The sequence below is a fragment of the Tribolium castaneum genome, chromosome 8 (assembly GCF_031307605.1).
Source record: "Tribolium castaneum strain GA2 chromosome 8, icTriCast1.1, whole genome shotgun sequence".
Taxonomy (NCBI): Eukaryota; Metazoa; Arthropoda; class Insecta; order Coleoptera; family Tenebrionidae; genus Tribolium; species Tribolium castaneum.
Window position 1 is genome coordinate 12,620,183 of NC_087401.1, and position 27,291 is coordinate 12,647,473.

Below are 27,291 nucleotides of genomic sequence, written 5' to 3' on the forward strand. Positions count from 1 at the left end.
TGGTCCTTCGAGCCGGATATGTTCCATTAAATTGAATTTAATTAAGAAAAAATGTGTTTAACCCCCCATGGTTACCCTTTTGTTGAGTTTACGTTGAATGATATGTTTTGAGAGTGTTCAGTTCCGTGAACAATTTAATGATTATTTTCAGACAATTAGACAATTGGCTAACAGACCACACTTTCCTTAATTACTCAATTTAACCTGCAGATAGGTTTTTGCGGTGTGCTTGGCTTTTAAATTAACAGAATGACTCAAAATGAGTTAAAATTTCTGTGGAACTCATAGAGAATTTAATTAAAAGCATTGGCAACTTAAAATAACTTATTCTGCTATCAAGGATAAAATCGTATTTTATCCACAGTTTAATTCATGGTAAAACGGAATTTGGTCGTCTAGAATATGGATATCTAAAGGTTAGGATATGAAACTAAGCATAAATAAAATGTTCTCGTCGTGATAATTCCGTTAATGTCGCCAGAGAGCGCAGTTATTCTATTACTCTGTAAGTTTGCAATGAATTAAAAAAATCTTGTATGTGTATAACAGTTAACACATAGCAAACAAAAACAAAACAAAATGCAAAAATTTTATCGTGAACTATATTGTAAAAAAAATTCAAACTTTTACCAATTTGCTCTCTGCCTCATATTTTTCAAAACGCTGCGAATACAGTTACAGATGCAAGAACAATGTTATTAAGAAAGTTGTAGAGAATTAAATTTCCTACAAAAAAGTCCGCGAGACCATATCCCTATTTCCAACCATTTAGGCCCTAAAGTCGTTCAAAGATGCTTAAACGACGGATTTGCTTCATTTTGCCGGTGGTCAAGTATTGGAAAGTTAATTTATACTTAAACCGTTGTAGATAGAAATATGGTGTCGCGGACTTTTTTGTAGAAAATTTAATTCTCTACAACTTTGTTATTAACACTTTTTTTGTATCTTCAACCGTATTCGCAGCGTTCACAAAAATATGAGGTGGAACGTAAATTGATAATTAGAAGCAATAATACTTTGCTCACCGTCGCATATTTATCAAAACGCTGGGAATACGGTTAAAGATATAAAAAAAATTGTTGGAATAAAGTTGTAGAGGATTAAATTTTCCACAAAAAAATCCGCGACACCACATTTCTATCTTCTATAGTTTAGGTATAAATTAATTTTCCGTAACTTGATCACCGGTAAAATAGAGTAAATCCGTCACTTCAGCGTCTTTGGGGCCTAAACCGTTAATGATAGAGATATGGTCTCGCGGAAAATTTATTTCTCTACAAATTTCTCCTTAACATTTTTCTTGTATCTTCAACCGTATTCGCAGCGTCTTGAAAAATACGAAAAGAAGCACAAATTTTAAGTTATATATTTTTTTTTCATGTTTCTTATGCAAATTTTAGTCGTCAGTTTTTCTCAGTCTGTTAAGAACATAAAGCTCAACATTTCTGCATTTTTTTCCAAGTAATTAGTGAATTGGTTGGATTTAAATTAATTTAAAATTTTCGAAGCGCCCTCATTTTTTTTGGGTTCAGAAAATCCTGCATCAGATGCATCGTTTCGTCTCCTAACTCATAGTCCTCCGTAGTCTAGAGAAATGTGGTTCACAACCATTGTTGTTTTTTTAATCTTTTTTTGTAGAATTCTTTGACGTTTATAATTTTATCGTTTCGTAAAATCACAGTGCTTTACAAAAGTGAAAACCGTTTTTCTGTAGCTGCTCTCTAACTCCAGTTACCAGAATCAGAGACTTAAACTTAATATTTTTACAGTTATTAATCAAAAAATCAACTAAAATTATTAAAAATGCTGTAGATCTAACATACATACATAAAAGAAAGTGAGAACATTTCCAGTGAAATCGGAAATTCAATAAACAATTAAAGTTTAGTCCAACAATTTAACCTAACAAGCTTAATTATCTGAGAAACTCGACCATAATTATTTTCATTCATGGGGAAAATATATCAACGAGTTGTTCATTATTCCTTTACTCAGACTCACTTCCATAAAAAGTGAGTGAATCGAGGAGGAGGAAATACGGACCTGACATTTACTTTGTTATTATTAGTCATAGTTATAAAATAAAATTTATTGTTGCGATTAATAGTTTAATGGAAAGATTATAGTCATTACGAACTTTCAAGGACACTCTGTCTTGATTTATTGCCAACTATTGTCTCATGCCTTTTTCGTAACTTTAGTCCGTATCACATTTTGTAATGTTTGCCTTATTCATTCAACTTTCCTGAGGTCACGAAGCCTCAGTGCCACTGAATTTTGCAATCCACCAAAGTAAAGGTTACAATTAAAACGTGAATTTTCCAAAAAGCGACTTTCACCGAGGGATGCATTTACAAAAACCAGAAATTACGTCACGGTACACATGATAAACGATGCTGAAAAACAAAGAAAATGCGTTCCAACGACCCCGCAGTACTACTAAAGCAGTCTTGGGTATCTGAGCTGACATGATAATATTTATAATGGATGTCATTTGCATTGTAAGCAGGCATAAGTTTCTCTTTGCTGTTAAAAAGTCGACGAAACACGTTGGGGTCTCCTTATCGTACAAACAAGCCTGATTCACACTAGCCCAAGGCCTACTCAGCATCAAAAAGAGGATATCCCATTTTTTAATTGGCTGACGCAACCTCAATCTTTAATCGATTTTCTCGCATGATAATTTAATATTAGTTGGACTGAAGGTCATTATTCTCTAAACAATACACATTTTTGTGCGTTCATTTAATTAATTGGCTTTCCCTGAAATTGGATTATAGTTTTATGGCTACGAGGACATCTCTAATAGGGAAACAATGGCGGAAACTTTTAATAATCAACTCTTACACTTTCTATAAATCGTGACCAATTTACAAATCGTTGGTGAAATAAGGAAAATGCGAAATAAAACTTGGAGAGATGACGCTCGATCGTTTTGAAAATTTTTCAAAGCGAAATTTCATGATTTATGTGCAGTTATTTGCGTCATTGATAACAGCTATGCATCGGTTGTGCCAAACAATTCGCACGTGTGGACGTGCCATAAAACTGTGGTATTATTATTGCGATCGTATTTCCATTTTCTTAACCTTAACTGAGGTTAGTTGATGCTATTTTAGCCAATTCCACACGGTTTCAATAAATTTTTTTATGAGATTTCATCAAAAATATGGCGAATTTGTTGGTTTTTATGCAAAAGTGCGTCAAAAATAAACCAAAAAACACAAAATTTTCTTATCAGAGATTGTGTTCCCTTACCTTTTTAGCCTCCAATCTGAAAAATCACGGAAATAGACCGAAATTATTTTAACTTAAGTTTGTTAAACTTGTACAACTCGTACAAAAAACAATGAAAATTTCGTCAAAAATGTTGTTAAACCCAGTTTTTTGCAAAATTTCGCTAAAAGAAACAGCAAGTAACTCTAGGATTACAGGATTCTTTTTTTTGAGTGTTTTAGCACATTTTTTGGGGTAAAAAAGTCAAAAACTGATAAAATTTAGTGGAAAATTTGTTATTTATTTGTTATCTATTTGAGAGAAGCAGTAAAAAATCACTAAATTTAAACGAATTTTTCCTTTTACGAATATTTTGACAGTTTTTGAGTCAAAAACGAAGTTTTTTTTTACGAAAAATTCCCTAAAGGTAGGTAAGAAGTAGATTATAGATAGCAGCAAGCTTTCAACCAGAGATTTATTTATTGTACAAGAACTTTTTACAACAATTAATTTTAGGCTAAAGTAATGTTATTTCTGCCTTTCTTGGGCATTTAAAAGCTTGAAAATTACATTTTAGAGTGCTTTAGGGCAAAAAAATCAAATACTTTCAGTACTTTCTTTAAAATAAGACAAAAATCACTAAAATTATTTGTCGGGAATTTAAAAATAATGCTTTTGAACTACAAGTTCAGTTTTATCGAGAAATTTTGCTTAATCGGGCTAAAAAAAACCAAATTAGGTCAAAAACGATGTAATTTCTTACCTTTTTAGCAGTTTAGCATATTTTTCAGCTATGAGTTTTTTCAAAAATAAGCCGAAAAATCAAATTAAATTAACAAAGTTTTGTCATGTTCATTCATCAAAATTAAGCTAAATAATCACCAAATTAAGTCAACATGAAAGCAATTTGTAAATTTTTATAACGTCCAAACTGATTTTAAAAAGTTTATTTTGAGAAACTTCGGTAAACCAAACTTCAAAAATCAAAAAATGGGTTTTATTTGGCAATTTTTGCGTTCTATTGTAATGTTTTTTTTTATATAAAAACTCAATTATTTTGAAAAAAATTGTCAAAAATATAACACAAACGTCACCAAATTTGGGCGCACCTGATGTTTCTGCGTTTTATTTTTGTATGATACAGAAATTTTTTTCAGCTTTAAAGCTAAATCCTAGTTTTTCTCAGAGATTTTGTTAGAAAAACTCAAAAAATGACAAATTTAAGTACGAAATTATTTTACTTTTGTCTTTTCGAGCATGTTTTTCGTCAGAAACGCATTTTTTTCACAAAATCTCGTTAAAAATACTAATAATACTAATCTTGGATAACTTTTCGGTATATTTTTAACGAAATTTTGCGAAAAAATTGCGTTTCTGACTGAAAAACATGCTCAAAAAAAATGCCCAAAGTATTATTTTAGCCTTTTCCGGGTCTTGTTGAGGCAAAAACTAAGTATTTTTTGAAAATTTTACCTAAAATTGGACGAAAAATCACCGAATTATATAAAAATTGATCTTAATTTATCTACTTTTAAGTAGAAGCTGATTTACTTTGCCAGTACTTGTCATACACAAATAAAAAAAATCATAAAATAAATGTAATGTTTTTGAGTGAAATTATTTGAGTTTTTTATATAAAAACCCAATTATTTTGGAAAATTATGTTAAAAATAACAGAAACGTCGCCGAATTTGAGCTAACTTGATGATAAATCAATTTTTGTATAAAAATACTTTAAAATAAGCTGAAAAATTACTAAAATTATATTAATAGCTTGAAAAAATCACTGTCATAAATAAGTCATATTCAAGACCACTAATAAAATTTACCAAAAAATTACGTATCATTTTTTAATAAAACTCATTTTAAGAAATTAAAAAATGAGGTTTATTTCGTTTTATTTTTGAATGATACAGAAATTTTTTTCAGAAAGTTCAACTTTAAAGCTAAATCCTAGTTTTTCTCAGAAATTTCACTAGAAAAGCTCAAAAAATGGCAAATTTAAGTATGAAATTATTTTCATTTTCGTTAAAAATACAAACAATACTAATCTTGGATAACTTTTCTATATTTTTACCGAAATTTTGCGAAAAAATTGCGTTTCTGACTTAAAAACATGCCCAATGTGTTATTTTAACCTTTTCCGGGTCTTGTTGAAGTAAAAACTAAGAATTTTTCGAAAATTTTACCTAAAAATGGACGAAAAATCACCGAATTATATTGAAATTGATGTTAACTTAAATATAGGCAGATTTACTTTGCCAATACTTGTCATAACACAGATAAAAAATCACAAAATAAATGTAATGTTTTTGAGTAAAATTTCGTCAAAATAAGCCAAAAACCAAAACATTTGGTCGAAAATCAGTCGAGTTAAAACTTTAAATTTAGAAATGTCGCTAAAACAAGCTGAAAAATCACCAAATTAAGTCGAAATTTTGGACGTTTTTTGGCCAAAAAACTAAATATTTTGCAAATTTTATTCAAACCAAGGCCGAAATAAAATGTTTAACGCACAAAGTATTCATCTCTCAACCTTCCAGTAATTGCCCAAGGAGCTTCATTTTACTCTCTTGAGGTACACAGACAGGTTCGTATACCTGTTCATCCATTCTATTCAAAAGTTCATGCAAATCAGTCCTCACCAACACACTCGAACGCCAAACCAACAGAAACCGCAAATAAACGTTGTTTTTCATTACCATGAAAGTAAATAGTAATACATGTTCCACGACTGAGTCATTTTTTACATAATTATTCCGCTTTCAACCTATTAGGAAGAGCTGAATCACATTTTTATTTTAGACATGATAATCGAACACCGTCAAATCCGGATGCTGTTTTATTGATTTTATGAGTAAGAAAAACCGATATAAATAAATATTGTAACACAATCATCGCGTTTTTTATTGATCCAATTTGCCCGCCCATATGTTACTTCCTTTTGGCAACACTTAATTGCGTTACGAAATTTCCTACCTCATTAAGAACAATTAGAATTCGGCCCCATTTTTCGTAAAAATCTCCCAATTGTTTATGTAACCACTGTTCCGCAATACGCGATTTAATCTAGCACCACTTGATATTATTATTACAGGAGAATTAATCGTCCGTAACTGAATAATTTGTCACCTTTCACTGAAACATAACATACCTCCAACTTTTTCGAATAGTCCTCAATGACGGCGTCGTGCTGCTTTTTCAGTTCTTCGTTTTTCTCCAAAAGGGCTTTGCCGAGTTCGGCGGCTAGTAAGAGATCGTTTTCCTTTTGCTGTAATTGGGTCCAGACGTCTTCTGTGGGGGGTTGGGAGTGGTCCATGGCACTACGATTTTCCATATCTACTATGTAATCTTCTAGGGATTTCAGCATTGCTGAAATTACAGGGTTCGAAGCCGGTCGATCATCCTGGGACGGTAGGGATAAGGCACCATTTTGATACTCATTTTTCAGGACACATCTGGAACAAAACCGGAAGCTCCGAAGTTGCATCAGATGAATTTTAAGAACAATGTTAATTAAAATACGTAATTTAATGCAAAGTAGCCAGGAAGAAATGAACCGAGTTTAATATTAAATATGTTGCTTTTACCCACATTTTTCGGTGCTTGAATAATTCTTGCTCTTGTTTCATTAAAATATAACGTTTTAATGAGAAGCAAGCATAAATCAGAATCTTTTTATCGAGAATATAGACAGAGTCGTATGGTCATTTCCGGCCATACTTGTTTGATAACTGTAACTTTTGACATGTTTCCTTGGTCCAGCATTTACAATAACAGTAAATAAATTGAAATAAAATAAATAAACACGTTTCCTACAACTAATTGTTTTTCGAGATTCAATTATTAAAAAAAAAAACGAAAAGTGAGATTGTTTTAATTTCTAATCCAATCAAAATTGCATTTGTTATTTTCATTACTGACCCAATTAGTACCAACTTAATTAAAGAATTTCTCAACAATACCGAGAAGTAAAAAACGGTGTTTTTTTTCGTTTTTCCAAAAGATGGTCAAATTATCAGTGTTTGGTAAATACTGGTAAAAATATATTTAAAAATCAAGTACGTAATTAAAATATTCGAAAAATTGGTTTATAAAGCTTACTTGATTTATTATCTTCAAACTAATTGGCAAGGAAAATCAAAGTTATTCACTGGGTTTTTCTGAGTTTACATAATTTTGGTAATTTTTAATCAAAAAAGGCTCAACTCTGTTGAATTTTTGAGCGTAAAATTGACTCTTTTAAGGACACTAATCTTCAAAAATAAAAAATACTTAGACCTATAACCAGCTAGAACAACATTGTTCTTTAGGAATATTAAACGTAGATAAACATAAATTTGAAAACAAAAAAACAGTTCTTTGTTTCATTTTTGAATTCTTAATCTTGCAGAACAATAAATTATTGTTATACATTACATGAATAAAAGGAATTGTTACATGGAACTCTTCTTTTTTTTACAAGAGTATAAAACTTACACTGAGAGCATTATTTTTTCGTTTCTTTGTGTTTCCAAGACAAAAGCTAAAAAGCGATTATATATTTTACATACATTTATAAATACTTATAGTTTTTAGATTACGAAAACAACTTCAAAATTAAAAGATATTTTTATACAAACTGTTCAAAAATGATTGTTCAACAAATCACTTTTGAAATTTGAACGTAATGTAACGCTTAATTTAAATTGTGAATGGCATCAAGATGATGCAAAATAAGGCTACCAATTTAAAAACGAAAGAATACATAACAAAAATAAAAGAAAATATAAAAAACAAATAAAGACAAATAACTTTTCTGAAAAATGCAAAAAAGTGAGTAGAAAGCTATTCAACGATTTGACAGAGATGACAGTAATAAAAACTACAATAGTCATTCAAACAAAGCGGCACATTGAATTTGAATTCCATAGCCGACTTGATAAACAATCATTTTTGAACACAGTAGATTGTGTATACAGGGTGCGTTTGAATCCATAAGATTCGTATCTTTGGGTAATTTTAGTATTTATTAATGACAACCAAAATTTTCAAAATAAATTAAAAATAAATAAATAATGAAAATAATTTTTTTTACAATTTCACGCAAAAAGCTTTATCTTTTTGTTATCACCATGTTTTATAAAGGGTGGGTGTTTTTTAATAATTAACATAAAAACACGAAATCTAAACACAAAAAAATAAATAACAACATTTATTCGTTTCCGATAAGTAAGTTATAATCCATAAAATTCGTTCTTTGTTATGGGTCAAATTTTTAAAAAATCTCTGAAAAGGTCAATTTTATTTTTATAACGCTAGGTTTTGACACTATAGCAACATGTAACAATGATGTCATTTTTATTTTTTTTTCCAATTAATAATAAATTAAAACTTAAAAAACAATGTAACTAAAAAATGTGAAAATTTTACGCAAAAGGCTTTATCCCTCTGTTATTACCTTATTTCATATGGGGCGAGTGTTTTTTCATAATTATCAAAAACTTGAACCTAAACACTATATTTGATGCTATATTTTGACACTGTAGCAACATGTGAGATTTCACTTTTTTTAATGACAATCAAAATTTTTAAAATAATAAAATTAAATAAAAAAAAGCAATACAATTTAAAAAATTGATAATTTCACGCAAATTTTTTTATCTTTTTATTATCGCTTTATTTTATAAAAAGCAAGTGTTTTTTTAATAACGAGCATGAAAACACGAAACCTAAAAAAATAAATGAAAAACATTTATTCATATTTTATAAAATAAATCCAGAACAAAAAAATAAAACTTGAACTGGAAAATTATGTCTGTTTTTGGTTTATTCTTTTTCCAATGTTCTTAGTTAATTTTTTTATTATTTTACGGATACCAGAAAGACAAAGCAGAGTACTACTAAAAACAGTAAACAGAAATGTCGGTTGTCACTTACAAAAATACAAAAAAAGATGTCATGTCTCAAAATAAATTTTGAAATAATATCTGTTTCAAGATTTTTTGAATAAGTCATAGCTTATATCAAAGATATCAATTTTATGCGTTACTTTAAATTCAGTATGTATAAACAGTGTTGCCAAATTTTCTTCAAAAAAAAAACGGAAAATGAATATCGTTCTATGGATATGACATTTTATTTTATATATCTAGAAGCCTGATTATATTATAGTGCAAAAAAACCTTAAGAATCAATGACATTTGATCGATTTTTGATTTGAACAGTGTTGCCAGATTTCCTCTTTTTTCTCTTGTCCGAATACAGTTTGTATATGCATTTTTTCTTTTTTCTCTTATAGTACTTCTGGCCAAAAAAAACCTAAATTTGTTTCCGCAATCTTTTGTTTCCAGTATGTAATAGAGAGAAAATCTTGAAAGAAAAACATGATTAGTGATTTATACACGCTGTGGCGATTTTAATTGCAATGAAATTAGCGAAACGACTTGTCGGTAACAACAAAGAATGCCGCTACCTCGAAACCAAACCACCATTCTGTTACAACACTTGATTTTGACAAGCCATTGCAGTGTTTAAATGCCACAGTAACCATGGCGACTGGTTTGTTTGCCCTTCGTTTAGCGAAATTCCTCCGATTTTCCTTCACAATATGCGTTTTTAAACCGTTACAAAACTTCAAAAACAAACAGAACGTGGCTTTTATCAGATGAATCAAGTGACCTGGTGCATGCCATGCCGTCTTGAAACATTTAAATGACGAAATTTCGACAAGGCCTTGACTCAAAATACCGTTATCTTCACGCCCACCAACCTTTTGCAAAATCCAAAAATTTCCAAAATTTTGACAACACAAGCGCACAAGAATTTTTAACACAACACCAAACAACGAACGTAAAAATAAAACAAATGAACGGAGGTACTACACTGACACCACCTGTCACGCAGCCGACGAGGAACGAAACGAACTGGCGTTTGGTTTTCAAAGGCACCGCGATTCGCACCTGGAGCATGCGCAAAAGGGTGGTATCTATGGTTTTCGGTAAAAATATTGATTGTGACGTCATTAATTTACGACTATTGATACGGTGGTGGTGGTGATAAGAATTGAAATGGACAAAATGAGGAATCCGATGCCTGCTGACCAGCTGGATATGGAGATGATGGCCGAGGCGGAGTTGGCCAGACTGCAAAGGCAGGTCAGTATAAATTTGAAAAAAAATAAATAAATAAAATCAATTACGACATCAGCACGGACATCCCAGTGTTTTCTTAATGAAAAAAATGGTTCAATTTCTTCGTTAGTAAAATTATTTAAATGACAAGCGACATTTTTGTTTATAATAAGAAAAAAAATAAAAAAATGACAAAATAAATTTAATAAAATAAAAAATATACCAATTAAACAACGTCAATTAAACACATATTTTATAAGCGGTAATTGTTTTTTGTAATTTTTTTGTAAAATTAACATAGAAATATTCAATATCACATCTAAATACCAAAAAATAAACAAAAAACCATAACCCTGTATAAAATATAAAGCAAGAACGAAAAAATAAGACTCTTTGTGTAATATTCTAAATACAATGTGTTCAAAAATGGTTGTTTTTATATACTTTTATAACTTTTTTTATTATATTTTGTTTTTTCTTGTTTTTTTTTGCTTTATTTTTTTGATTTTTTTTTACTTATCAGGAAGATAAAAATGTGTACTATCTAAAACACAACTGAAAAATGTCAGTCGCCATTAAAAAAAAATTCAAAATAACATCATTACTCAAAAACGCATGACGTCAAAAATATCATTATGGTGTCAAAATGTAGCATTAAAAAAAACTACTTTTTTGAAAAATGACTCATAAGAAAGATAAGAATTTTGTAAGTTATTTTTGATTCAATCTGTATATTTCTCAAAATAAGCAAATTTTTAGTTCAAAATATTGTAATTTTGGAGGTAATTAGATATTTTTTCAGCGCGTTTTTAAGGAAATTTTGCAAAATAACTGAATTTTTCGCTTTAAAACAATATAAATTAAATGAAAAAGACTCTTATAGTGGTATTTTTGACTTTTATTTGTGTTTTTTGTCAAATTCTAGCAAATTTATGCAAAAAAACATATAAAGAAAAAAGGCAAAAAGTCTGCAGTTACTGTTCATTAATAATTTCTCGGTTTGTTTGTTGAAAAATTTCGCGAGAAATTTTAACTAAGAAACATGCTTATATAATCATTTGAAAAATCACACTTTTAAAGTAATTATACGATTTTCGACGTAATAATACGATTTTTCAGTGTGTTTTTACGCTAGTTTGGTGATATTTTCACTCAAAAACGAGTCAAATTACGCTTAAATGATATTTTCCACCTTTTAATTTTGCCAATTACAACAATTCTATTTAACAATACAAAACTATTTTGAAATAAAATTATGTAAAATGATCCGGGGAACAGATTGGCGTTGAGCAAATTACAAAACTCATAATTTTATTTTTGCTGTGAAGAGCAATTTTTCCAAAAAAAAAAAAATCGTTGAAAAAATTCTTAATTGTTATCAACTAAAAGTTTTTTTTCAAGGAAGGTTCAACGTCACTGTTCCTCTCGCTTATCTTTTATATCAATTTTTATAGATATATCAATTTTATTTTATTTATTTTATTTATTCCATTTATTTTATTTATTTTATTTATTTTATTTATTTTATTTATTTTATTTATTTTATTTATTTTATTTATTTTATTTATTTTATTTATTTTATTTATTTTATTTATTTTATTTATTTTATTTATTTTATTTATTTTATTTATTTTATTTATTTTATTTATTTTATTCATTTTATTTATTTTATCTATTTTATTTATTTTATTTATTTTTTTATTTTTTATTTATTTAATTTTTATTTTTATTTTTTTATTGTATATTTATTTTATATAATTTTTTTAATAAATTCTATTCCTGTACTTGTTTTTTATTGGTCCCACAAACCAATTTAAAAAAATAAAAATTTCCCAATTTTAACCATTTTCTCTAGTACCGCATCATGGAAGGCGACCGCAAAGCCTTCCTGGACGAAGTGAGCAACAAACTGAAAAAACAACGAAAAATCATAACTCGTTTACGCAAGGAAAGAGACGATTTAATGGCCGATATCAAAGTTGCGACTTGCGACGGCCAAAAACGCAAAGACTCAAAAATATCAGCAAAGCTCGAACTTCTCCTTCAAAAGCACGAAGAAATCGTTGCTCAAGTCCAGAAAGAAAAATTTCGACTTGAAGAGCTTGAGCAACAAATACGAAAAACGGAAAAACAAGTCAGAAAATTGCGACTTAAAGACGTCACTGAAGGTGAATACCAAGAACGCATCAAATCTGGTCAAAAATCGGTCAAAATGCTGGAAAATAAGCTTGAGACCACGCATAAACGATTTTGCAGCGTGCTGACGGAAAATAAGCAGATGAGAGATGAAATTGATCATTTGTTGAAAGAAAGAACTCGGTTTAATGCCATTTGGGAAAAACTCGTTTTTGATCTAAATATGGGTAAGAAATACATGTTGGATTTGATAGAACAGGCGACTTTGGCGTATGACCAAAGGGAGGAATGGTGTTCAAAATTGCAAGCTTTGAAGATTCGAGCTCACAACGATGTCATAACACACACTCAGGTATTTACGGTAGGTTAAGACAGTGAAAACAGTCAAAAAATTCGTAGGAAATGAGGGAAATGCAACGACAGTTGGACCACGATGGAAATCTAAGAGAATTCCTGACAATCAAAGGCCAAAAACGCGTCATGAAAGACTTGGAAGAAAAGGAAATGAAGAAAAAAGAACAGGAACGGGAGAATTTGCAAAAACAAATCAAAATCTACCAAGAGACACTTGACAAAATCAAAACCTTTTGTGAGGAGGAAGACGTTGAGAGGATCGCAGCCAAGTATTTGAAACAAGAAGAGGAGAACTTTGCTCTATTTAATTACGTCAACGAACTCAATCACGAATTAGAGACTTTGAGTGACTCTATTGAGGAGCTTGAAGGGAAAATCAACGAACAGAAGCAGATTTGCGAACAGAAAGCCCAAAAAGAGAAGGATTCTTTGGAAAGTTTGAAGCGAGCTTTGGAGGAAGCCACCCAACAAGCAAACCAAGATGAGGCCAACTTGGCACAAACTGAAGAAGACTTGAGGTTGATACTGAAGGGAATTAAAGACGTGTTTGAGCTGGTGGAGTGCGATTGTGCGCCGATTCTTGACCTTTTGGGCGAAAATCCCGACGTTAATGAAGACAACGCGTTAATTTATTTGGGGCTAATTGAAAAAAAAGTATCGAGTTTGATCACCACAGCCTACTTTAAGGAAAAATCGGTACCACTCATTTTTATCGACTCATTCTTTTAGGGCCTACATTAGAAATTTTTTATACGATCAAAATCAACCCTTATGGGTTCAATTAAATTATTATCAAAGTGGCTGGGATCCAAAAATACAAAAAATTGGCGCCAAGTTCGAAATTTTCAATAGTAACCACACATTTATATTTTACGATATTTACAATATTTATATATTTATTTACAATATTATATTTATATTTATATTTATATTTATATTTATATTTATATTTATATTTATGTTTATGTTTATGTTTATATTTACATTTACATTTACATTTACATTTATATTTATATTTAAACTTATACTTGTATTTGTATTTTTATTTTTATTTTCCTTCTCAAGCTGAGTAAAATTTACCCAAGTTAGCGGTCATAGTTTTTGACAAATGTCAATTTTTTTGTTAAAATTTTAATTCAATTAAATTATTATCAAAGTGGCTGAGATCCGGAAATACAAAAAATTAGCGCCAAGTTTGAAATTTTCAATAGTAACCACACATTTATACTTTACAATATTTACAATATACCTATTTTTATTCATTTATTTATATTTATATTTATATTTATATTTATATTTATATTTATATTTATATTTATATTTATATTTATATTTATATTTATATTTATATTTATATTTATATTTATATTTATATTTATATTTATATTTATATTTTGATTTTTTATTTTTATTTTTATTTTCCTTCTCAAGCTGAGTAAAGTTTGACGGTTCTTATCAGTCATAGTTTTTGCCATACGTCAATTTTTTGTTAAAATTTTCATTTGCAAGAGTTTATCTAAAATATCACAGCCTTTGAACCCTTTGCGACAAGTGAATAATTTTTTTTGCGTTCGATAATCGAAGCTTTCAAAAATTTTTTAATATTTTTGAAATTGTCAACCGTCAAAATTCATGGCTAGTATGATTTTTTCAAAATGGTTATCAAAAAACTGCTATAACTCAGTTTTTTCAAATGGGACCACCCTATTTTCTTAACGGCAATCGAAAGTATCGATATTTACAGTGACTTTTATAAATACATCCTATACCTATCTGTTACAGTTTTTGAAAAAAATCACAAAAAACGGAATTTACTTCGTAATTTTCATAGTTAATCAAGTAGACCTTGCAAAATGGTCAACAATTGTTAAACTACAGTTTTTTTTTAATGTTTAGCTCGTTTATTATCGAATAAGCAGAGAACAATATGAAAATGGTGAACAAATGAACATTTCTTTTAATTAATAGCACATTTTTATCGCATTTTTCGAAAGTTTACTTGGTTAAAAATGAAAATAATAAGCTAAAATTTTGTTTTTTGTGATTATTTCAGATACTGTAAGAGATGGATATAGAAGATGTTAATAAAAGTCTGCATAAAAATTGATGTTTTTTTGATTTACATTGAAAAAACAGGGTCATTCCATTCGAAAAAACTATTTTATAATTATTTTTTTATCATTTTAAAAAAATCATAGTAGCCTTGCAGTTTGTCAGTTGATAATCCTGAACATTTTGGGAAGACCCTTCGAACCTCTGGCTATCAAGTGCAAAAAAAATTATTTACTTATTGTAAAGGCTTCACGAGCAAATAAAAATTTGTATAAAAAAAATTGACATACGTCAAAAACTATGACAGATACACAATTAGGGTACAAGTTGGCGCAAATTTCTCGTAGTTCCTGAAATTCAGCCATCTTGAAAAGAATTAAGTTGAACTTAAAATGGTCGATTTAGATTGTTTACAAAATCCTAAAGCTCAAGCTACATTATAAGTTAAAAAGTTTCTAATGTAGGCCCTAAAAGAATCACCCTGTACAGTGTATATTAACAATTTTACTTTCAGCTTTTAAAGAAGAAAGCTCGCACTTAATCCGATAGTTTCTGGCCAATTGTCATTTTTGTCATTTTTGTTAATCACGTTTTTTTTTGTACCATGTCTTCCGGCTACAAAATGCGCAAACTTTCAGACGAAGATAAGTACCAACAACAGCAAAAACAGCTGGAACGCGAGTTGGTTTCGCTACGTCGAGAGGTCCTCTAACTAACTTATTGTCAAAAATAACGTAAAATTCCAGTTTGCCACCTTAGAACGCGACAGTTCGCAATTCAACAGCTTGAAAAAACTAAAAAAGTACACGAAAGTGTTCAACATTTTTAAGAATGAGTACGAGAACATTGTCACGAATTTGGAAGTGGCCGCAGCACCTGGTTACGAACGCAGGGACAAAATCATGTACGAGGAATTATCCCAGCGTTTGCACGACTACAACTGCTATCACGACGGTGAAATCCTCAAAAAAACTCAAATGAAGGAGCTGGAAGGCCAGATTCGGAACGTGTCAAAAGCGGTCCAGTGTTTGCGGAACCAACAAATCACTGATCGGCAATTCGAAGAACGAGTCCACAACGCTCGCCAAACTTTGGAAACTTTGGAGAACAAACTTGAAACACAAATGACCACGTTTAACCTAATAGTGGCCAAAAATGGGAAATTGAGGGAAGAGATCGACCATCTCCTGTGGGACAGACGCAACTTTTTGACCATCTGGAACCGATTTATCAGAAAGTTGAACACTGGTAAGAGAATTTTGATCGACTTGATCGAGCAAGCGACCATTGCCTACGACCAGAGGGAGGAATGGTGCAACAAACTGCAGTTGTTGCGAAGTAGTGCCCATCGGGACCTTTTGGCAAACATTGACCAGATGAGAAGTTTGAAGCAAAAAGTGGACAATGCCAAAAAACTCGAAGAGTTTTTCACCACAAAAGGCCAAAAGCGAGTCATGAAAGACCTGATGAAGAAGGAGAGAGAAAAACGGGAAGAGCGCAAAAAGAAGCTTGGAACAAAATTGCAACATTATGAGAGTCTAATGAACGAAATATTGGATTTTTCCCAACATGCTGAAATCAAGGACATTGCCCGGAAGTACTACAACCGGGAGGCCCAGAACTTTAGCGCATTTAAATTCATCGCAGACACGATCAACAACATGGAAATGATCAACGACCAGCTTGGTATTTTGCACTTGGAAATCGATGAGTTGAAAGCTGTGCACGATCTGAGGGCCGAAACCCAGCACGAGACAATCGATAATTTGGAAACAGACCTGGTTCAGGCGAGTGAAGAGACGAAAAACGCACAACAAGACTTGGAAGATTTAAACTTGCATTTAAAATCCGTGATGCAAGGAGTCACCGAACTGTTCAGAATGTGCAAATGTGACAAAGATCCGCTTTTGAAGCTTTTGGGTGACAATGCCACCATTCACGAATACAACGTTTTGCTTTTTCTACAACTTCTGGAGAAGACGATTCAGATCTATCTCATCACAGCTGGTTACAAAGATAAAGTTCAGGTTCGTGTTTAGATTTTTTGTTTACATTTTGACCATTTATTCGCAGGCTGAGAAACGGTCGTCAGGGAAGGCAAAAATTTTGGCTACGGTTGACACCACCACGTTTATTTACCCAATTGAGAGGATTGTGAGAGCTGATCCTTGCTCTTTGTATATTTTGGAAACTGATTGGTTAGTAGATTTTCAGTTTTGGTTTCAGGTGTATTGAGCATGAGATGGTTTCTGATGTTATCGATGTTGTACAACGTCCTTGGACTAGGAAAGAAGCCAAAGAAATGCTTCAACAACGGTTGGATTTGCCAGGTGCTTCAACCAAATTGCACACGGTTTCCAAGTGCTTTTTACCGCAAGCTCGACACATCAAGCAAAAGAAATACTGTTAGCCGGATTGACAATTGTAGATTCCAAGTTGTTTAAGAATAAAGAAAAATAAATTTAAACATGATCCCCTTTATTTTCAAAATGACACAAGTTCAGTTGGTTCGTCTAGAATACAAAGATGATCCAACTCTTCCCTACGTTCCCGCAACTGATTTTGGAGTTGTTTGTAGTCTTCGGTTTTCAAATTGTAAATTTCTTGACACGCTCTCTGCCACTGTTCCTTGAAATAGGTTTTTGTCTGCTGTGCCACTTCGAATTTTTCTTCCAAACCTTTCAATTCCTGCAAAAGGTTGGTTGTTTGTTCTTTGGTTAAAGCAGTCTTCTCGATATTCTCCAATTCTTGCTTCTGTTCGCTGATAATTTGCTTCAAATTTTTGTTATCACTTTGTAACGTGCTGATGTAATCAACCAACAATTCTTTATCACAGTCGGCAAATTTCTTTTAATTTTCGGCAATCACCAAAACTAGGCTTGTTGACGATTGACGTTTTTTCTTCAATGTTTTTGACAGTATCAATTTATCAAGTTTCTCCTGAAGCTCCCCTTGTAGTTCCTTGTATTTTATTATGTTTTCGTTTAGTTCAGATTTTTTCCTTTCTATCCCCTCACGATCTTTTTCCAATTCACTTTTTTTCAGGATTTGTAGTTGTTCCCCAAACTCTACTTGCTGTCTTTTTTTCCATTCTTCCAGCACTTTCATATGCTCCTCAGTAAAAAATAACAACTGTTGCTATATTTGTTGCATTGACCAGATGAGAAGCTTGAAGCAAAAAGTGGAGCATGCCAAAAAACTCGAAGAGTTTTTCACCACAAAAGGCCAAAAGCGAGTCATGAAAGACCTGATGAAGAAGGAGAAAGAAAAACGGGAAGAGCGCAAAAAGAAGCTTGGAACAAAATTGCAACATTATGAGAGTCTAATGAACGAAATATTGGATTTTTCCCAACATGCTGAAATCAAGGACATCGCCCGGAAGTACTACAACCGGGAGGCCCAGAACTTTAGCGCATTTAAATTCATCGCAGACACGATCAACAACATGGAAATGATCAACGACCAGCTTGGTCTTTTGCACTTGGAGATCGATGAGTTGAAAGCAGTGCACGATCTGAGGGCGGAAACCCAGCACGAGACAATCGATAATTTGGAAACAGACCTGGTTCAGGCGAGTGAAGAGACGAAAAACGCACAACAAGACTTGGAAGATTTAAACTTGCATTTAAAATCCGTGATGCAAGGAGTCACCGAACTGTTCAGAATGTGCAAATGTGACAAAGACCCGCTTTTGAAGCTTTTGGGTGACAATGCCACCATTCACGAATACAACGTTTTGCTTTTTCTACAACTTTTGGAGAAAACGATTCAAATCTATCTCATCACAGCTGGTTACAAGGATAAAGTTCAGGTTCGTGATTAAATTTTTTGACATTTTGACTATTTATTCGCAGGCTGAGAAACGGTCATCAGGGAAGACGAAAATTTTGGCTACGGTTGACACCACCACGTTTATTTACCCAATTGAGAGGATTGTGAGAGCGGATCCTTGCTCATTGTATTTTTTGGAAATTGATTGGTTGTCTAGATTTTCAGTTTTGGTTTCAGATGTATTGAGCATGAGATGGTTTCGGATGTTATCGATGTTGTACAACGTCCTTGGAGTAGGAAAGAAGCCAAAGAAATGCTTCAACAACGGTTGGACTTGCCAGGTGCTTCAACCAAATTGCACACAGTTTCCAAGTGCTTTTTACCGCAAGCTCGACACATCAAGCAAAAGAAATACTGTTAGCCGGATTGACAATTGTAGATTCCAAGTTGTTTAAGAATAAAGAAAAATAAATTTAAACATGATCCCCTTTATTTTCAAAATGACACAAGTTCAGTTGGTTCGTCTAGAATACAAAGATGATCCAACTCTTCCCTGCGTTCCTGCAACTGATTTTGGAGTTGTTTGTAGTCTTCTGTCTTCAAATTGTGAATTTCTTGGCAAGCTCTCTGCCACTGTTCCTTGAAATAGGTTTTTGTCTGCTGTGCCACTTCGAATTTTTCTTCCAAACCTTTCAATTCTTGCAAAAGGTTGGTTGTTTGTTCTTTGGTTAAAGCAGTCTTCTCGATATTCTCCAATTCTTGCTTCTGTTCGCTGATAATTTGCTTCAAATTTTCGTTATCACTTTGTAACGTGCTGATGTAATCAATCAACAATTCTTTATCACAGTCGGCAAATTTCTTTTGATTTTCGGCGATCACCGAAACTAGGCTTGTTGACGACTTGCGTTTTTTCTTCAATGTTTTTGACAGTTTCAATTCATCGAGTGTCTCCTGAAGCTCCTCTTGTAGTTCCTTGCATTTTATCATGTTTTCGTTTAGTTCAGATTTTTTCCTTTCTATCTCCTTACAATCTTTTTCCAATTCACTTTCTTTCAGGTTTTGTAGTTGTTTCTTAAACTCAAGTATCTGTCTTTTTTTTTATTCCTCCAGCTCCTTCATATGCTCCTCAGTAATAAGTAACAAAAAACTCGAAGAGTTTTCACTACAAAAAGCCAAAAGCGAGTCATGAAAGACCTGATGAAGAAGGAGCGAGAAAAACGGGAAGAGCGCAAAAAGAAGCTTGGAACAAAATTGCAACATTATGAAAGTCTAATGAACGAAATATTGGATTTTTCCCAACGTGCTGAAATCAAGGACATTGCCCGGAAGTACTACAACCGGGAGGCCCAGAACTTTAGCGCATTTAAATTCATCGCAGACACGATCAACAACATGGAAATGATCAACGACCAGCTTGGTATTTTGCACTTGGAGATCGATGAGTTGAAAGCAGTGCACGATCTGAGGGCGGAAACCCAGCACGAGACAATCGATAATTTGGAAACAGACCTGGTTCAGGCGAGTGAAGAGACGAAAAACGCACAACAAGACTTGGAAGATTTAAACTTGCATTTAAAATCCGTGATGCAAGGAGTCACCGAACTGTTCAGAATGTGCAAATGTGACAAAGACCCGCTTTTGAAGCTTTTGGGTGACAATGCCACCATTCACGAATACAACGTTTTGCTTTTTCTACAACTTTTGGAGAAGACGATTCAAATCTATCTCATCACAGTTGGTTACAAGGATAAAGTTCAGGTTCGTGATTAGATTTTTTGTTTGCATTTTGACTATTTATTCGCAGGCTGAGAAACGGTCATCAGGGAAGACGAAAATTTTGGCTACGGTTGACACCACCACGTTTATTTATCCAATTGAGAGGATTGTGAGAGCTGATCCTTGCTCATTGTATATTTTGGAAACTGATTGGTTAGTAGATTTTCAGTTTTGGTTTCAGATGTATTGAGCATGAGATGGTTTCGGATGTTATCGATGTTGTACAACGTCCTTGGAGTAGGAAAGAAGCCAAAGAAATGCTTCAACAACGGTTGGACTTGCCAGGTGCTTCAACCAAATTGCACACAGTTTCCAAGTGCTTTTTACCGCAAGCTCGACACATCAAGCAAAAGAAATACTGTTAGCCGGATTGACAATTGTAGATTTCAAGTTGTTTAAGAATAAAGAAAAATAAATTTAAACATGATCCCCTTTATTTTCAAAATGACACGAGTTCAGTTGGTTCGTCTAGAATACAAAGATGATCCAACTCTTCCCTGCGTTCCCGCAACTGATTTTGGAGTTGTTTGTAGTCTTCTGTCTTCAAATTGTGAATTTCTTGGCAAGCTCTCTGCCACTGTTCCTTGAAATAGGTTTTTGTCTGTTGTGCCACTTCGAATTTTTCTTCCAAACCTTTCAATTCTTGCAAAAGGTTGGTTGTTTGTTCTTTGGTTAAAGCAGTCTTCTCGATATTCTCCAATTCTTGCTTCTGTTCGCTGATAATTTGCTTCAAATTTTCGTTATCACTTTGTAATGTGCTGATGTAATCAATCAACAATTCTTTATCACAGTCGGCAAATTTCTTTTGATTTTCGGCGATCACCGAAACTAGGCTTGTTGACGACTTGCGTTTTTTCTTCAATGTTTTTGACAGTTTCAATTCATCGAGTTTCTCCTGAAGCTCCTCTTGTAGTTCCTTGCATTTTATTATGTTTTCGTTTAGTTCGGCCTTTTTACGTTCTATCTCCTCACGATCTTTTTCCAACTCACTTTCTTTCAAATTCTGGAGTTGTTCCTCAAACTCAACTTTCTGTCTTTCTTTCCATTCCTCCAGTTCTTTCATATGCTCCTCAGTAATAAGCAACAACTGTTGACTTATTTGTTGTTTGGCTTCTTCCGTGTAATCACCACAAGCCTTCGAAACATCCGGCTCTAAATTAGAAACCAAAGCAGGTACCTCTTCTCGGTTTTTTACCAGATAAATTTCAAGCGAGAGAAAGGGTTTTCGACCGTCATTACCAACAGGTACGATACCATTAGGTGACGGAAGTCTGAAGAAACATGCAGGCAAAAGTAGCTTTTCGTTCAAATTACTCAAATCATCAAAGCTAACAGTTGTCAAACCAAGAAGATCATTGCCGCAGTTGAAACCCACCTCAAACTTTTCCTCACTAAAGAATTGTCTCAGCACCGTGATATTTGAAAGCAACCTCACAACAATTCTCTCCTCAAAAATGATTTTGTCGTGTAAATCTTTCGAAAACTGTTTGGTTTTGATCGGAATGCCAAAAATTTTAAAACACATGCAGTACTTGTTATTATTTTGGTGGAAAACTAAAACTTCCGGTAGCAACAAATCGAGACTTGACGCCGATTTAATGTGGATATTAAGCGAGTAATCTTCGGTACATTTCAATGGGTCCCCCACCACAATGTACCCATCTTCCAGATATTTGATAGGAATTGAACCTTCAGCTCTGGGTTCAGGTTCCCAGATATCGTCAGACGACTCCTGTGGTTGTACCTCCAAGTGGTTACGTATTGTAAGAGACACGTACAGCTCGGGGACACAGTTTCGTTTTTTGTTGCGAACTCCTAGCAGTTTGTGCCACCTGAAGGACACCTGCCGGTCTGGCTCTTCGACAATTTGGGCGCTGCGTAGATCGAGCAAAACGTGGCCGAATTTCTCTCGGCGATTTTGATTATCAACGCTCAAACATTCGACTCGGAGAGGCTGATTCGAGCTGCGGATTTTTCTCAAGTCTTTCTTCTCAATTTCCCAAATTAAGTTTGTGTTGAAAGCAGGACAGTCTTCAGCGTTGACTGGATCCGATTCTAGGATTCTTCCGTTAAAGTTTGCAGAAATCAACGTTAAATTTTTAATGGAATCCATCCCTTTTCCCTCCTGAATTGTGAGGACCACATTTACTACTTTTCCTTTAAGTTGATCCATCTTTTAAAATCTTGTCAAAATTTTGACACAAAAACAACAACTTTGATTTATTGAAGTTTATCACCAAACAACAGAGTCACTATTACAGATAATACAGGGTGTCTGAAAATTAGCAAGCCTTGTAGAAAATCACTTCAGTAGTCCAAATATAAAAAAATTGCTTTATTTTGAAGTAAAAAAATCTTAAATTTTTGTAATTTCTCTTAAAAACGAAACGGCAAATTACAAAAATTTAAGATTTTTGTGTAAAATAAAGTTAATTTTTCTGAGAAATTGTTCTAAATTCTCGAGAGACTTTGACCTAAAGCACCGAAAACCTACTTACTTATTTCAAAAATTACGTAATTTTTGTATTTTCGAGCGTTCTATCACCTTTTTTTTAGCTGAAACGTCACTTATTTATTGATATTTTCACCAAAGAATTCCTATTCGGTCCACAATCATAGCTATTTATGCGTTTTTACAAAACTGAACCACGCTTTTGAGCTAAAAACTCACTTTTTACATAAAATTTGACGAGAAAAGTCCAAAAATTATGTTTGTGTTTTTTGGTAACGTTTTTTATCAACTAAAATTCAAAACACTTTGATCTAAATCATCAAAAATTTACTTTTTTAGATTCAATTCACATCGAAGAAAACTCTTCTTTTGTTGTTAAAAACTCACTTTTTGTGCTAGATTTTACTTCTACTTTTGTATACATTTTATTTTCCTAAGCCGTAGATACTAACCCTCTACCTCACCAAAATTATTTTCAAATACAGAGGGTCTTTCTGAAATGAGCTATAATACAAATTTATGTTCAACTTAAACTTAAGTTTGTTTTTTTGCTATTTTAAAAAACGTTTTTCACCCAAATTCTCGGGAGTCTTTGACCTAAAGCACCAAAAACCTACTTACTTATTTCGAAAATAACGTAATTTTTGTATTTTCGAGCGTTCTATCACCTTTTTTTTTAGCTGAAACGTCACTTATTTAATGAAATTTCCATCATAAAATTCCTATTTTGGTCCAAAATGGTAGAAATTTATGCGTTTTTCGAAAACTGAACCACGCTTTTGAGTTAAAAACTCACTTTTTACATAAAATTTGACGAAAAAAGTCAAAAAAATTTAATGTTTATGTATTTTTTGGTAACGTTTTTCATCAACTAAAATTCAAAAGACTGATCTAAATCATCGAAAATTTCCATCAAAGAAATCTCTTCTTTTTTTTGCAAAAAACTCACTTTTTTGTGCTAGATTTTACCACAACTATTGTATACAGGGTGTCCCAGCGAGTAGGTAAAGTCCATTATTCACTTCTAACCCTCTGTCAAAATTATTTTCAAAGATACAGAGTGTTTCTGAAATGAGCTATATTATAAACTTATATTTTTTTAAATGTAACACCCTATAATTTTTGCATTTTTTAATGTAGCTTTTAAAACTAATCATCTTGACTTAAACTTTTATTGGTCGATTTTGCTTGGTTTTTGAAAGATTTTATTTTCTATAAAAGTTTATTACTCAAAAACTAAAACCTCTAGAAAAATAGGACTTTCACCACTTTAAAGTAAAACGTTCAAACATTAAAAATGTGTCTTTTTCTTAGCTCACTTCGATCAAGAAAATAAAAAAATTTGAGGTTTGTTAAAATTTAAACAACTTTAAAATTTCAAATGCAACACCCTATTTTTTATTTTTGTATCTAAAAGTCCACTAAATTGTCAATCTAACAGTTAAGTGTCCCTTGTTGATTACTTCAAAGATATTTAATTATAAACATTATAAAAAATCATTAAAAATTATTAAGTATTGTTTCAATAGTCGAAAAGTGAAATTTTCAGCTAGTAATAACACTTTTTACAGTGAAATAATAAAAATTTAAATATTTACGGCGAATTTTTAAATCTTCGTATGAAGAATTTTAAACTCAATTTAAAACTCATTAACTTTTTTGAAACTTTATGTTTTTAGATAAACAATTTAATAATCTTTGAGAAGCAAAAACAAAAAATGGGGCGTTCCATTTAACTTTTTTGAGTTACTCAACTTTTAACAAACTTCTCAAATTATTTACGTTCCTTATTGCATTGCGCCAATCAATTTATACAGGATTTAAGTTTGAACCCTTTTCTTTAAAGTAGTGAAAGTCCGAGTCTTAGTCTAGGAGTCTTAGTTCCTGAGTTACACATTTTTAAAAAAAGCTTGTTTTTTTTAAAAAAATAAAAAATCAACCAATAAAATTTAGGTCAAAATCATTAATTTTAAAATTTTAAAAGCTTCATCAGAAAATGCAAAAAATATAGGGTGTTCCATTTAAAAAAAACGTAAGTTTGTATTGTAGTTCATTTCCGAAACACTCTGTATATTTGAAAATAATTTTAGGTGCAGAAAGGGATTAGTATCTATGGCTTAGGAAGAAAAAGTTATTCCTTTTCTAACATTTAGAGATGACTAATCGACCAATTCGGAACACCCTGTATAAAATACCGAACAGTTTTACACCTGAGATGATTTCTGAGTTGTCTGTCAATTTTAAACAAACGTCAGTTATTATTTTACTTCCACATTTTACAAACATATTTTTGTGCTTAAAATGTATCGAAAAAAAGTTTCTGATGACGAAAAAAACTTCCAAAACCAACTACACCTCGAAAAAGAATTAAACGCCTTGACACGCCAGGTAACACCAATTCCCAAACTTCCCAACTCATTTTTCTCTTCTAGTATCTAGTTCTAGACCGGGATTGTACCCATAGTCAATTTTCTAAAGGCAGTTCTTTAATCAAAGGCGACAAGGTGATTGCAATTTTCCAAAAGGAGCATGTGAACGTTCTGACTGACTTAATGAGGGCTGCAGCCCCTGGTCGCGAGAAAGAAGACGAAAAACTCTTCGACGAATTATCCAAACTCATGTACGAAAACCGCTTTTACGCCGACCAAGTCGATAAACACAAAATCTATTTACGAGAAATTGAAGGCGAGATAAAAATCTTCCAAAAATCGGTTCACCAACTTCGCGAACAGCAAACCAGCGACAAACAGTGCGAAGAACGCGTCTGGCATGCCATGAAAACAGTCGAGGCTTTGGAAAACAAACTAGAAACGCAAATGAAACAATTCGGCACACTTTGCAGCAAAAACAAGGAATTGAGATACGAAATCGACCACTTACTGTGGCAAAGACGCATTTTTCTAAACCAATGGCAAGGCCTCATTGACAAATTATCAGACGGTAAAAAAATAATGCTGGATTTGATCGAACAAGCAACGATTGCCTACAACCAGAGGGAAGAGTGGTGCAACAAGTTGCAGATTTTGCGCACCAAGGCACACCACGATTTGCGCAACAACATCCAAGAAATGCGCGAAATCAGGCAAAAATACGACCAAAGTATGAAACTTCGCGACTTTTTCGAGACCAAAGGCCAGCGTCGAGTCATGAAAGACCTGGCGGCCAAAGAACGGGAAAAGCGGCGGCGCATGTACGAAATCCTCGAGGAAAAAGTCACCAAATACCACAACATGTTGACCAACATCCAGGTTTGGTAACGAATCAAACGCAACGAAATAAAGCCAGTTTTAGAATTTTTGCCGCGAGAAAAACCTCAAAAACATTGCGGAAAAATTCGCAAAACAGGAAGAGTTCAATTTATCCAAATTCAAGTTCGTTATTGAAAGGATCCAAGAAATGGAGTCGGTGAATGATAGACTGGGCTTCCTGTATCTGGAAATCGACGAAGGTTTTGCCCTTCATTCCGAACGTGACGAACAACAAAAAAATAAGTTATTGGAACTTGAAACCAGCTTGGAGGAAATGCAAACTGCGGCTCAAGAATCCCAAGAGAAGTTGGACGAGACTGACAGTTTTTTCCAATCACTTTTGCAAGGAATTTCGGGTCTTTTTCAGTTGTGCAAGTGTGTGAAGGACCCGCTGTTTCGCCTCCTGGGGGACAATACCACCGTCCAGTTCTACAACGTTCAGCTCTACACCCAGATTTTGGAAACACGGGTGCAGGAGATGCTGATCATTGCTGGTTATAGGGACAAGAACAGGAAGCCGGGCGATAGGAAAAAAATCATCGATGATCGAAATTACAATAATAAAATTTATGATATCGATCAGATTGTTCAAACTACGCCGTGTTCTTTGTTAGTGGAGAGGAAGGCCGAGGAATGGTTTGTTAAAAGTGTTTTTTAGATGTGTTGAACATGAGATGGTGTCGGATGTTATGGACGTGTTACAACATGTGTTGTCACGTGATGAAGCTAAGGCGAAACTTTGTGAAAGACTGCAATTGCCTGGGGGGACAGTGAGGCTTCATACGATTTCGCATTGTCAGTTGCCCAAAGCCAGGGAACTTATTCAGAGAAGATACGAATAGTTTTATTTTTTTACTGTATATTATTTTATTAAGTTTTTTAAATAAAGAAAAGAAAGTCTGTGGAAAGTCGTTTTTCAACATTTTTTTAACCTGAAACCTGAAATCAAAAATAAGCTGAAAAAATTAGTCAAAAAAAAGTTGTTTCTACTTTTTGCAAGCTTTTAAATACGTTTGTCAGTTTGTTTTTTTAAGAAAGAAAATAAAGTCGTCAGTATAAAGTCGATTTTAAAAAAAAATCGTCGTACAAAAATTTTTCAAAACAATTTTTGAAAAATTTTGCTACAAAAAAGATCGAAAAGACTAAATTTAGCACTACATAATTCTTGTTTCCC

The 27,291-nt window shown here is 32.6% G+C and overlaps 6 protein-coding genes across 9 annotated transcripts in view; 4 read left to right on the forward strand and 2 right to left on the reverse strand.

Annotated features, from left to right (window-relative positions):
* LOC657193 (uncharacterized protein) overlaps positions 1-27,291 on the reverse strand; it is a 69,849-nt gene that overhangs the window by 25,175 nt on the left and 17,383 nt on the right. For 3 of the 4 annotated variants that reach the window (XM_008196653.3, XM_963664.5, XM_008196651.3), the window contains exons 1-2: positions 9,968-10,116; positions 6,371-6,674 (exon numbers count right to left, since the gene is read on the reverse strand). In XM_008196653.3, coding sequence (XP_008194875.1) covers positions 6,371-6,586 — 216 coding nt within the window. In that variant the 5' untranslated portion in view covers positions 6,587-6,674; positions 9,968-10,116. Of the gene's footprint in view, positions 1-6,370; positions 6,675-9,967; positions 10,117-27,291 lie in introns of those variants that run through there. The other variant, XM_008196652.3, reaches the window with a different exon arrangement.
* Positions 10,193-13,617, forward strand: Ccdc114 (Coiled-coil domain containing protein 114). Its single transcript, XM_015980994.2, has 3 exons — positions 10,193-10,352; positions 12,184-12,816; positions 12,864-13,617. Exons 1-3 carry the CDS (start codon positions 10,266-10,268, stop codon positions 13,545-13,547), a joined length of 1,404 nt encoding a protein of 467 aa, XP_015836480.1. The 5' UTR covers positions 10,193-10,265; the 3' UTR covers positions 13,548-13,617.
* Positions 13,391-27,025, forward strand: LOC656607 (centromere-associated protein E). The gene is made up of 10 exons (XM_064358190.1): positions 13,391-13,514; positions 15,385-15,573; positions 15,617-16,897; positions 16,944-17,047; positions 17,097-17,279; positions 21,753-21,829; positions 25,112-25,257; positions 25,302-26,117; positions 26,161-26,726; positions 26,776-27,025. The coding sequence occupies exons 2-10, from the start codon at positions 15,475-15,477 to the stop codon at positions 26,957-26,959; spliced, it is 3,456 nt and encodes a 1,151-aa protein (XP_064214260.1). The 5' UTR covers positions 13,391-13,514; positions 15,385-15,474; the 3' UTR covers positions 26,960-27,025.
* Positions 17,913-19,108, forward strand: LOC135266952 (uncharacterized). Its single transcript, XM_064358444.1, has 3 exons — positions 17,913-18,681; positions 18,725-18,828; positions 18,879-19,108. Exons 1-3 carry the CDS (start codon positions 18,031-18,033, stop codon positions 19,060-19,062), a joined length of 939 nt encoding a protein of 312 aa, XP_064214514.1. The 5' UTR covers positions 17,913-18,030; the 3' UTR covers positions 19,063-19,108.
* LOC107398091 (uncharacterized) lies at positions 19,789-20,839 on the forward strand. The gene is made up of 3 exons (XM_015980996.2): positions 19,789-20,399; positions 20,446-20,549; positions 20,599-20,839. The coding sequence occupies exons 1-3, from the start codon at positions 19,827-19,829 to the stop codon at positions 20,780-20,782; spliced, it is 861 nt and encodes a 286-aa protein (XP_015836482.1). The 5' UTR covers positions 19,789-19,826; the 3' UTR covers positions 20,783-20,839.
* LOC656860 (centrosomal protein of 120 kDa) lies at positions 20,830-22,644 on the reverse strand. The gene has a single exon (XM_008196655.3). It carries the CDS (start codon positions 22,588-22,590, stop codon positions 20,857-20,859), a length of 1,734 nt encoding a protein of 577 aa, XP_008194877.1. The 5' UTR covers positions 22,591-22,644; the 3' UTR covers positions 20,830-20,856.

What these genes read in the sequence shown, in the direction of transcription:
- Ccdc114 (XM_015980994.2), top strand. Translation starts at nt 10,266, where the DNA reads ATGGACAAAATGAGGAATCCGATGCCTGCTGACCAGCTGGATATGGAG. An exon ending in TGGCCAGACTGCAAAGGCAG is followed by an intron (nt 10,353 to 12,183) that starts GTCAGTATAAAT and finishes CATTTTCTCTAG; the next exon opens with TACCGCATCATGGAAGGCGA. An exon ending in ATGTCATAACACACACTCAG is followed by an intron (nt 12,817 to 12,863) that starts GTATTTACGGTA and finishes AAAAATTCGTAG; the next exon opens with GAAATGAGGGAAATGCAACG.
- LOC656607 (XM_064358190.1), top strand. Translation starts at nt 15,475, where the DNA reads ATGTCTTCCGGCTACAAAATGCGCAAACTTTCAGACGAAGATAAGTAC. An exon ending in AGAGCTGATCCTTGCTCTTT is followed by an intron (nt 17,048 to 17,096) that starts GTATATTTTGGA and finishes TTTTGGTTTCAG; the next exon opens with GTGTATTGAGCATGAGATGG. An exon ending in ACATGTTGACCAACATCCAG is followed by an intron (nt 26,118 to 26,160) that starts GTTTGGTAACGA and finishes AGCCAGTTTTAG; the next exon opens with AATTTTTGCCGCGAGAAAAA.
- LOC135266952 (XM_064358444.1), top strand. Translation starts at nt 18,031, where the DNA reads ATGAGAAGCTTGAAGCAAAAAGTGGAGCATGCCAAAAAACTCGAAGAG. An exon ending in GTTACAAGGATAAAGTTCAG is followed by an intron (nt 18,682 to 18,724) that starts GTTCGTGATTAA and finishes ATTTATTCGCAG; the next exon opens with GCTGAGAAACGGTCATCAGG. An exon ending in AGAGCGGATCCTTGCTCATT is followed by an intron (nt 18,829 to 18,878) that starts GTATTTTTTGGA and finishes TTTTGGTTTCAG; the next exon opens with ATGTATTGAGCATGAGATGG.
- LOC107398091 (XM_015980996.2), top strand. Translation starts at nt 19,827, where the DNA reads ATGAAAGACCTGATGAAGAAGGAGCGAGAAAAACGGGAAGAGCGCAAA. An exon ending in GTTACAAGGATAAAGTTCAG is followed by an intron (nt 20,400 to 20,445) that starts GTTCGTGATTAG and finishes ATTTATTCGCAG; the next exon opens with GCTGAGAAACGGTCATCAGG. An exon ending in AGAGCTGATCCTTGCTCATT is followed by an intron (nt 20,550 to 20,598) that starts GTATATTTTGGA and finishes TTTTGGTTTCAG; the next exon opens with ATGTATTGAGCATGAGATGG.
- LOC656860 (XM_008196655.3), bottom strand. Translation starts at nt 22,590, where the DNA reads ATGGATCAACTTAAAGGAAAAGTAGTAAATGTGGTCCTCACAATTCAG.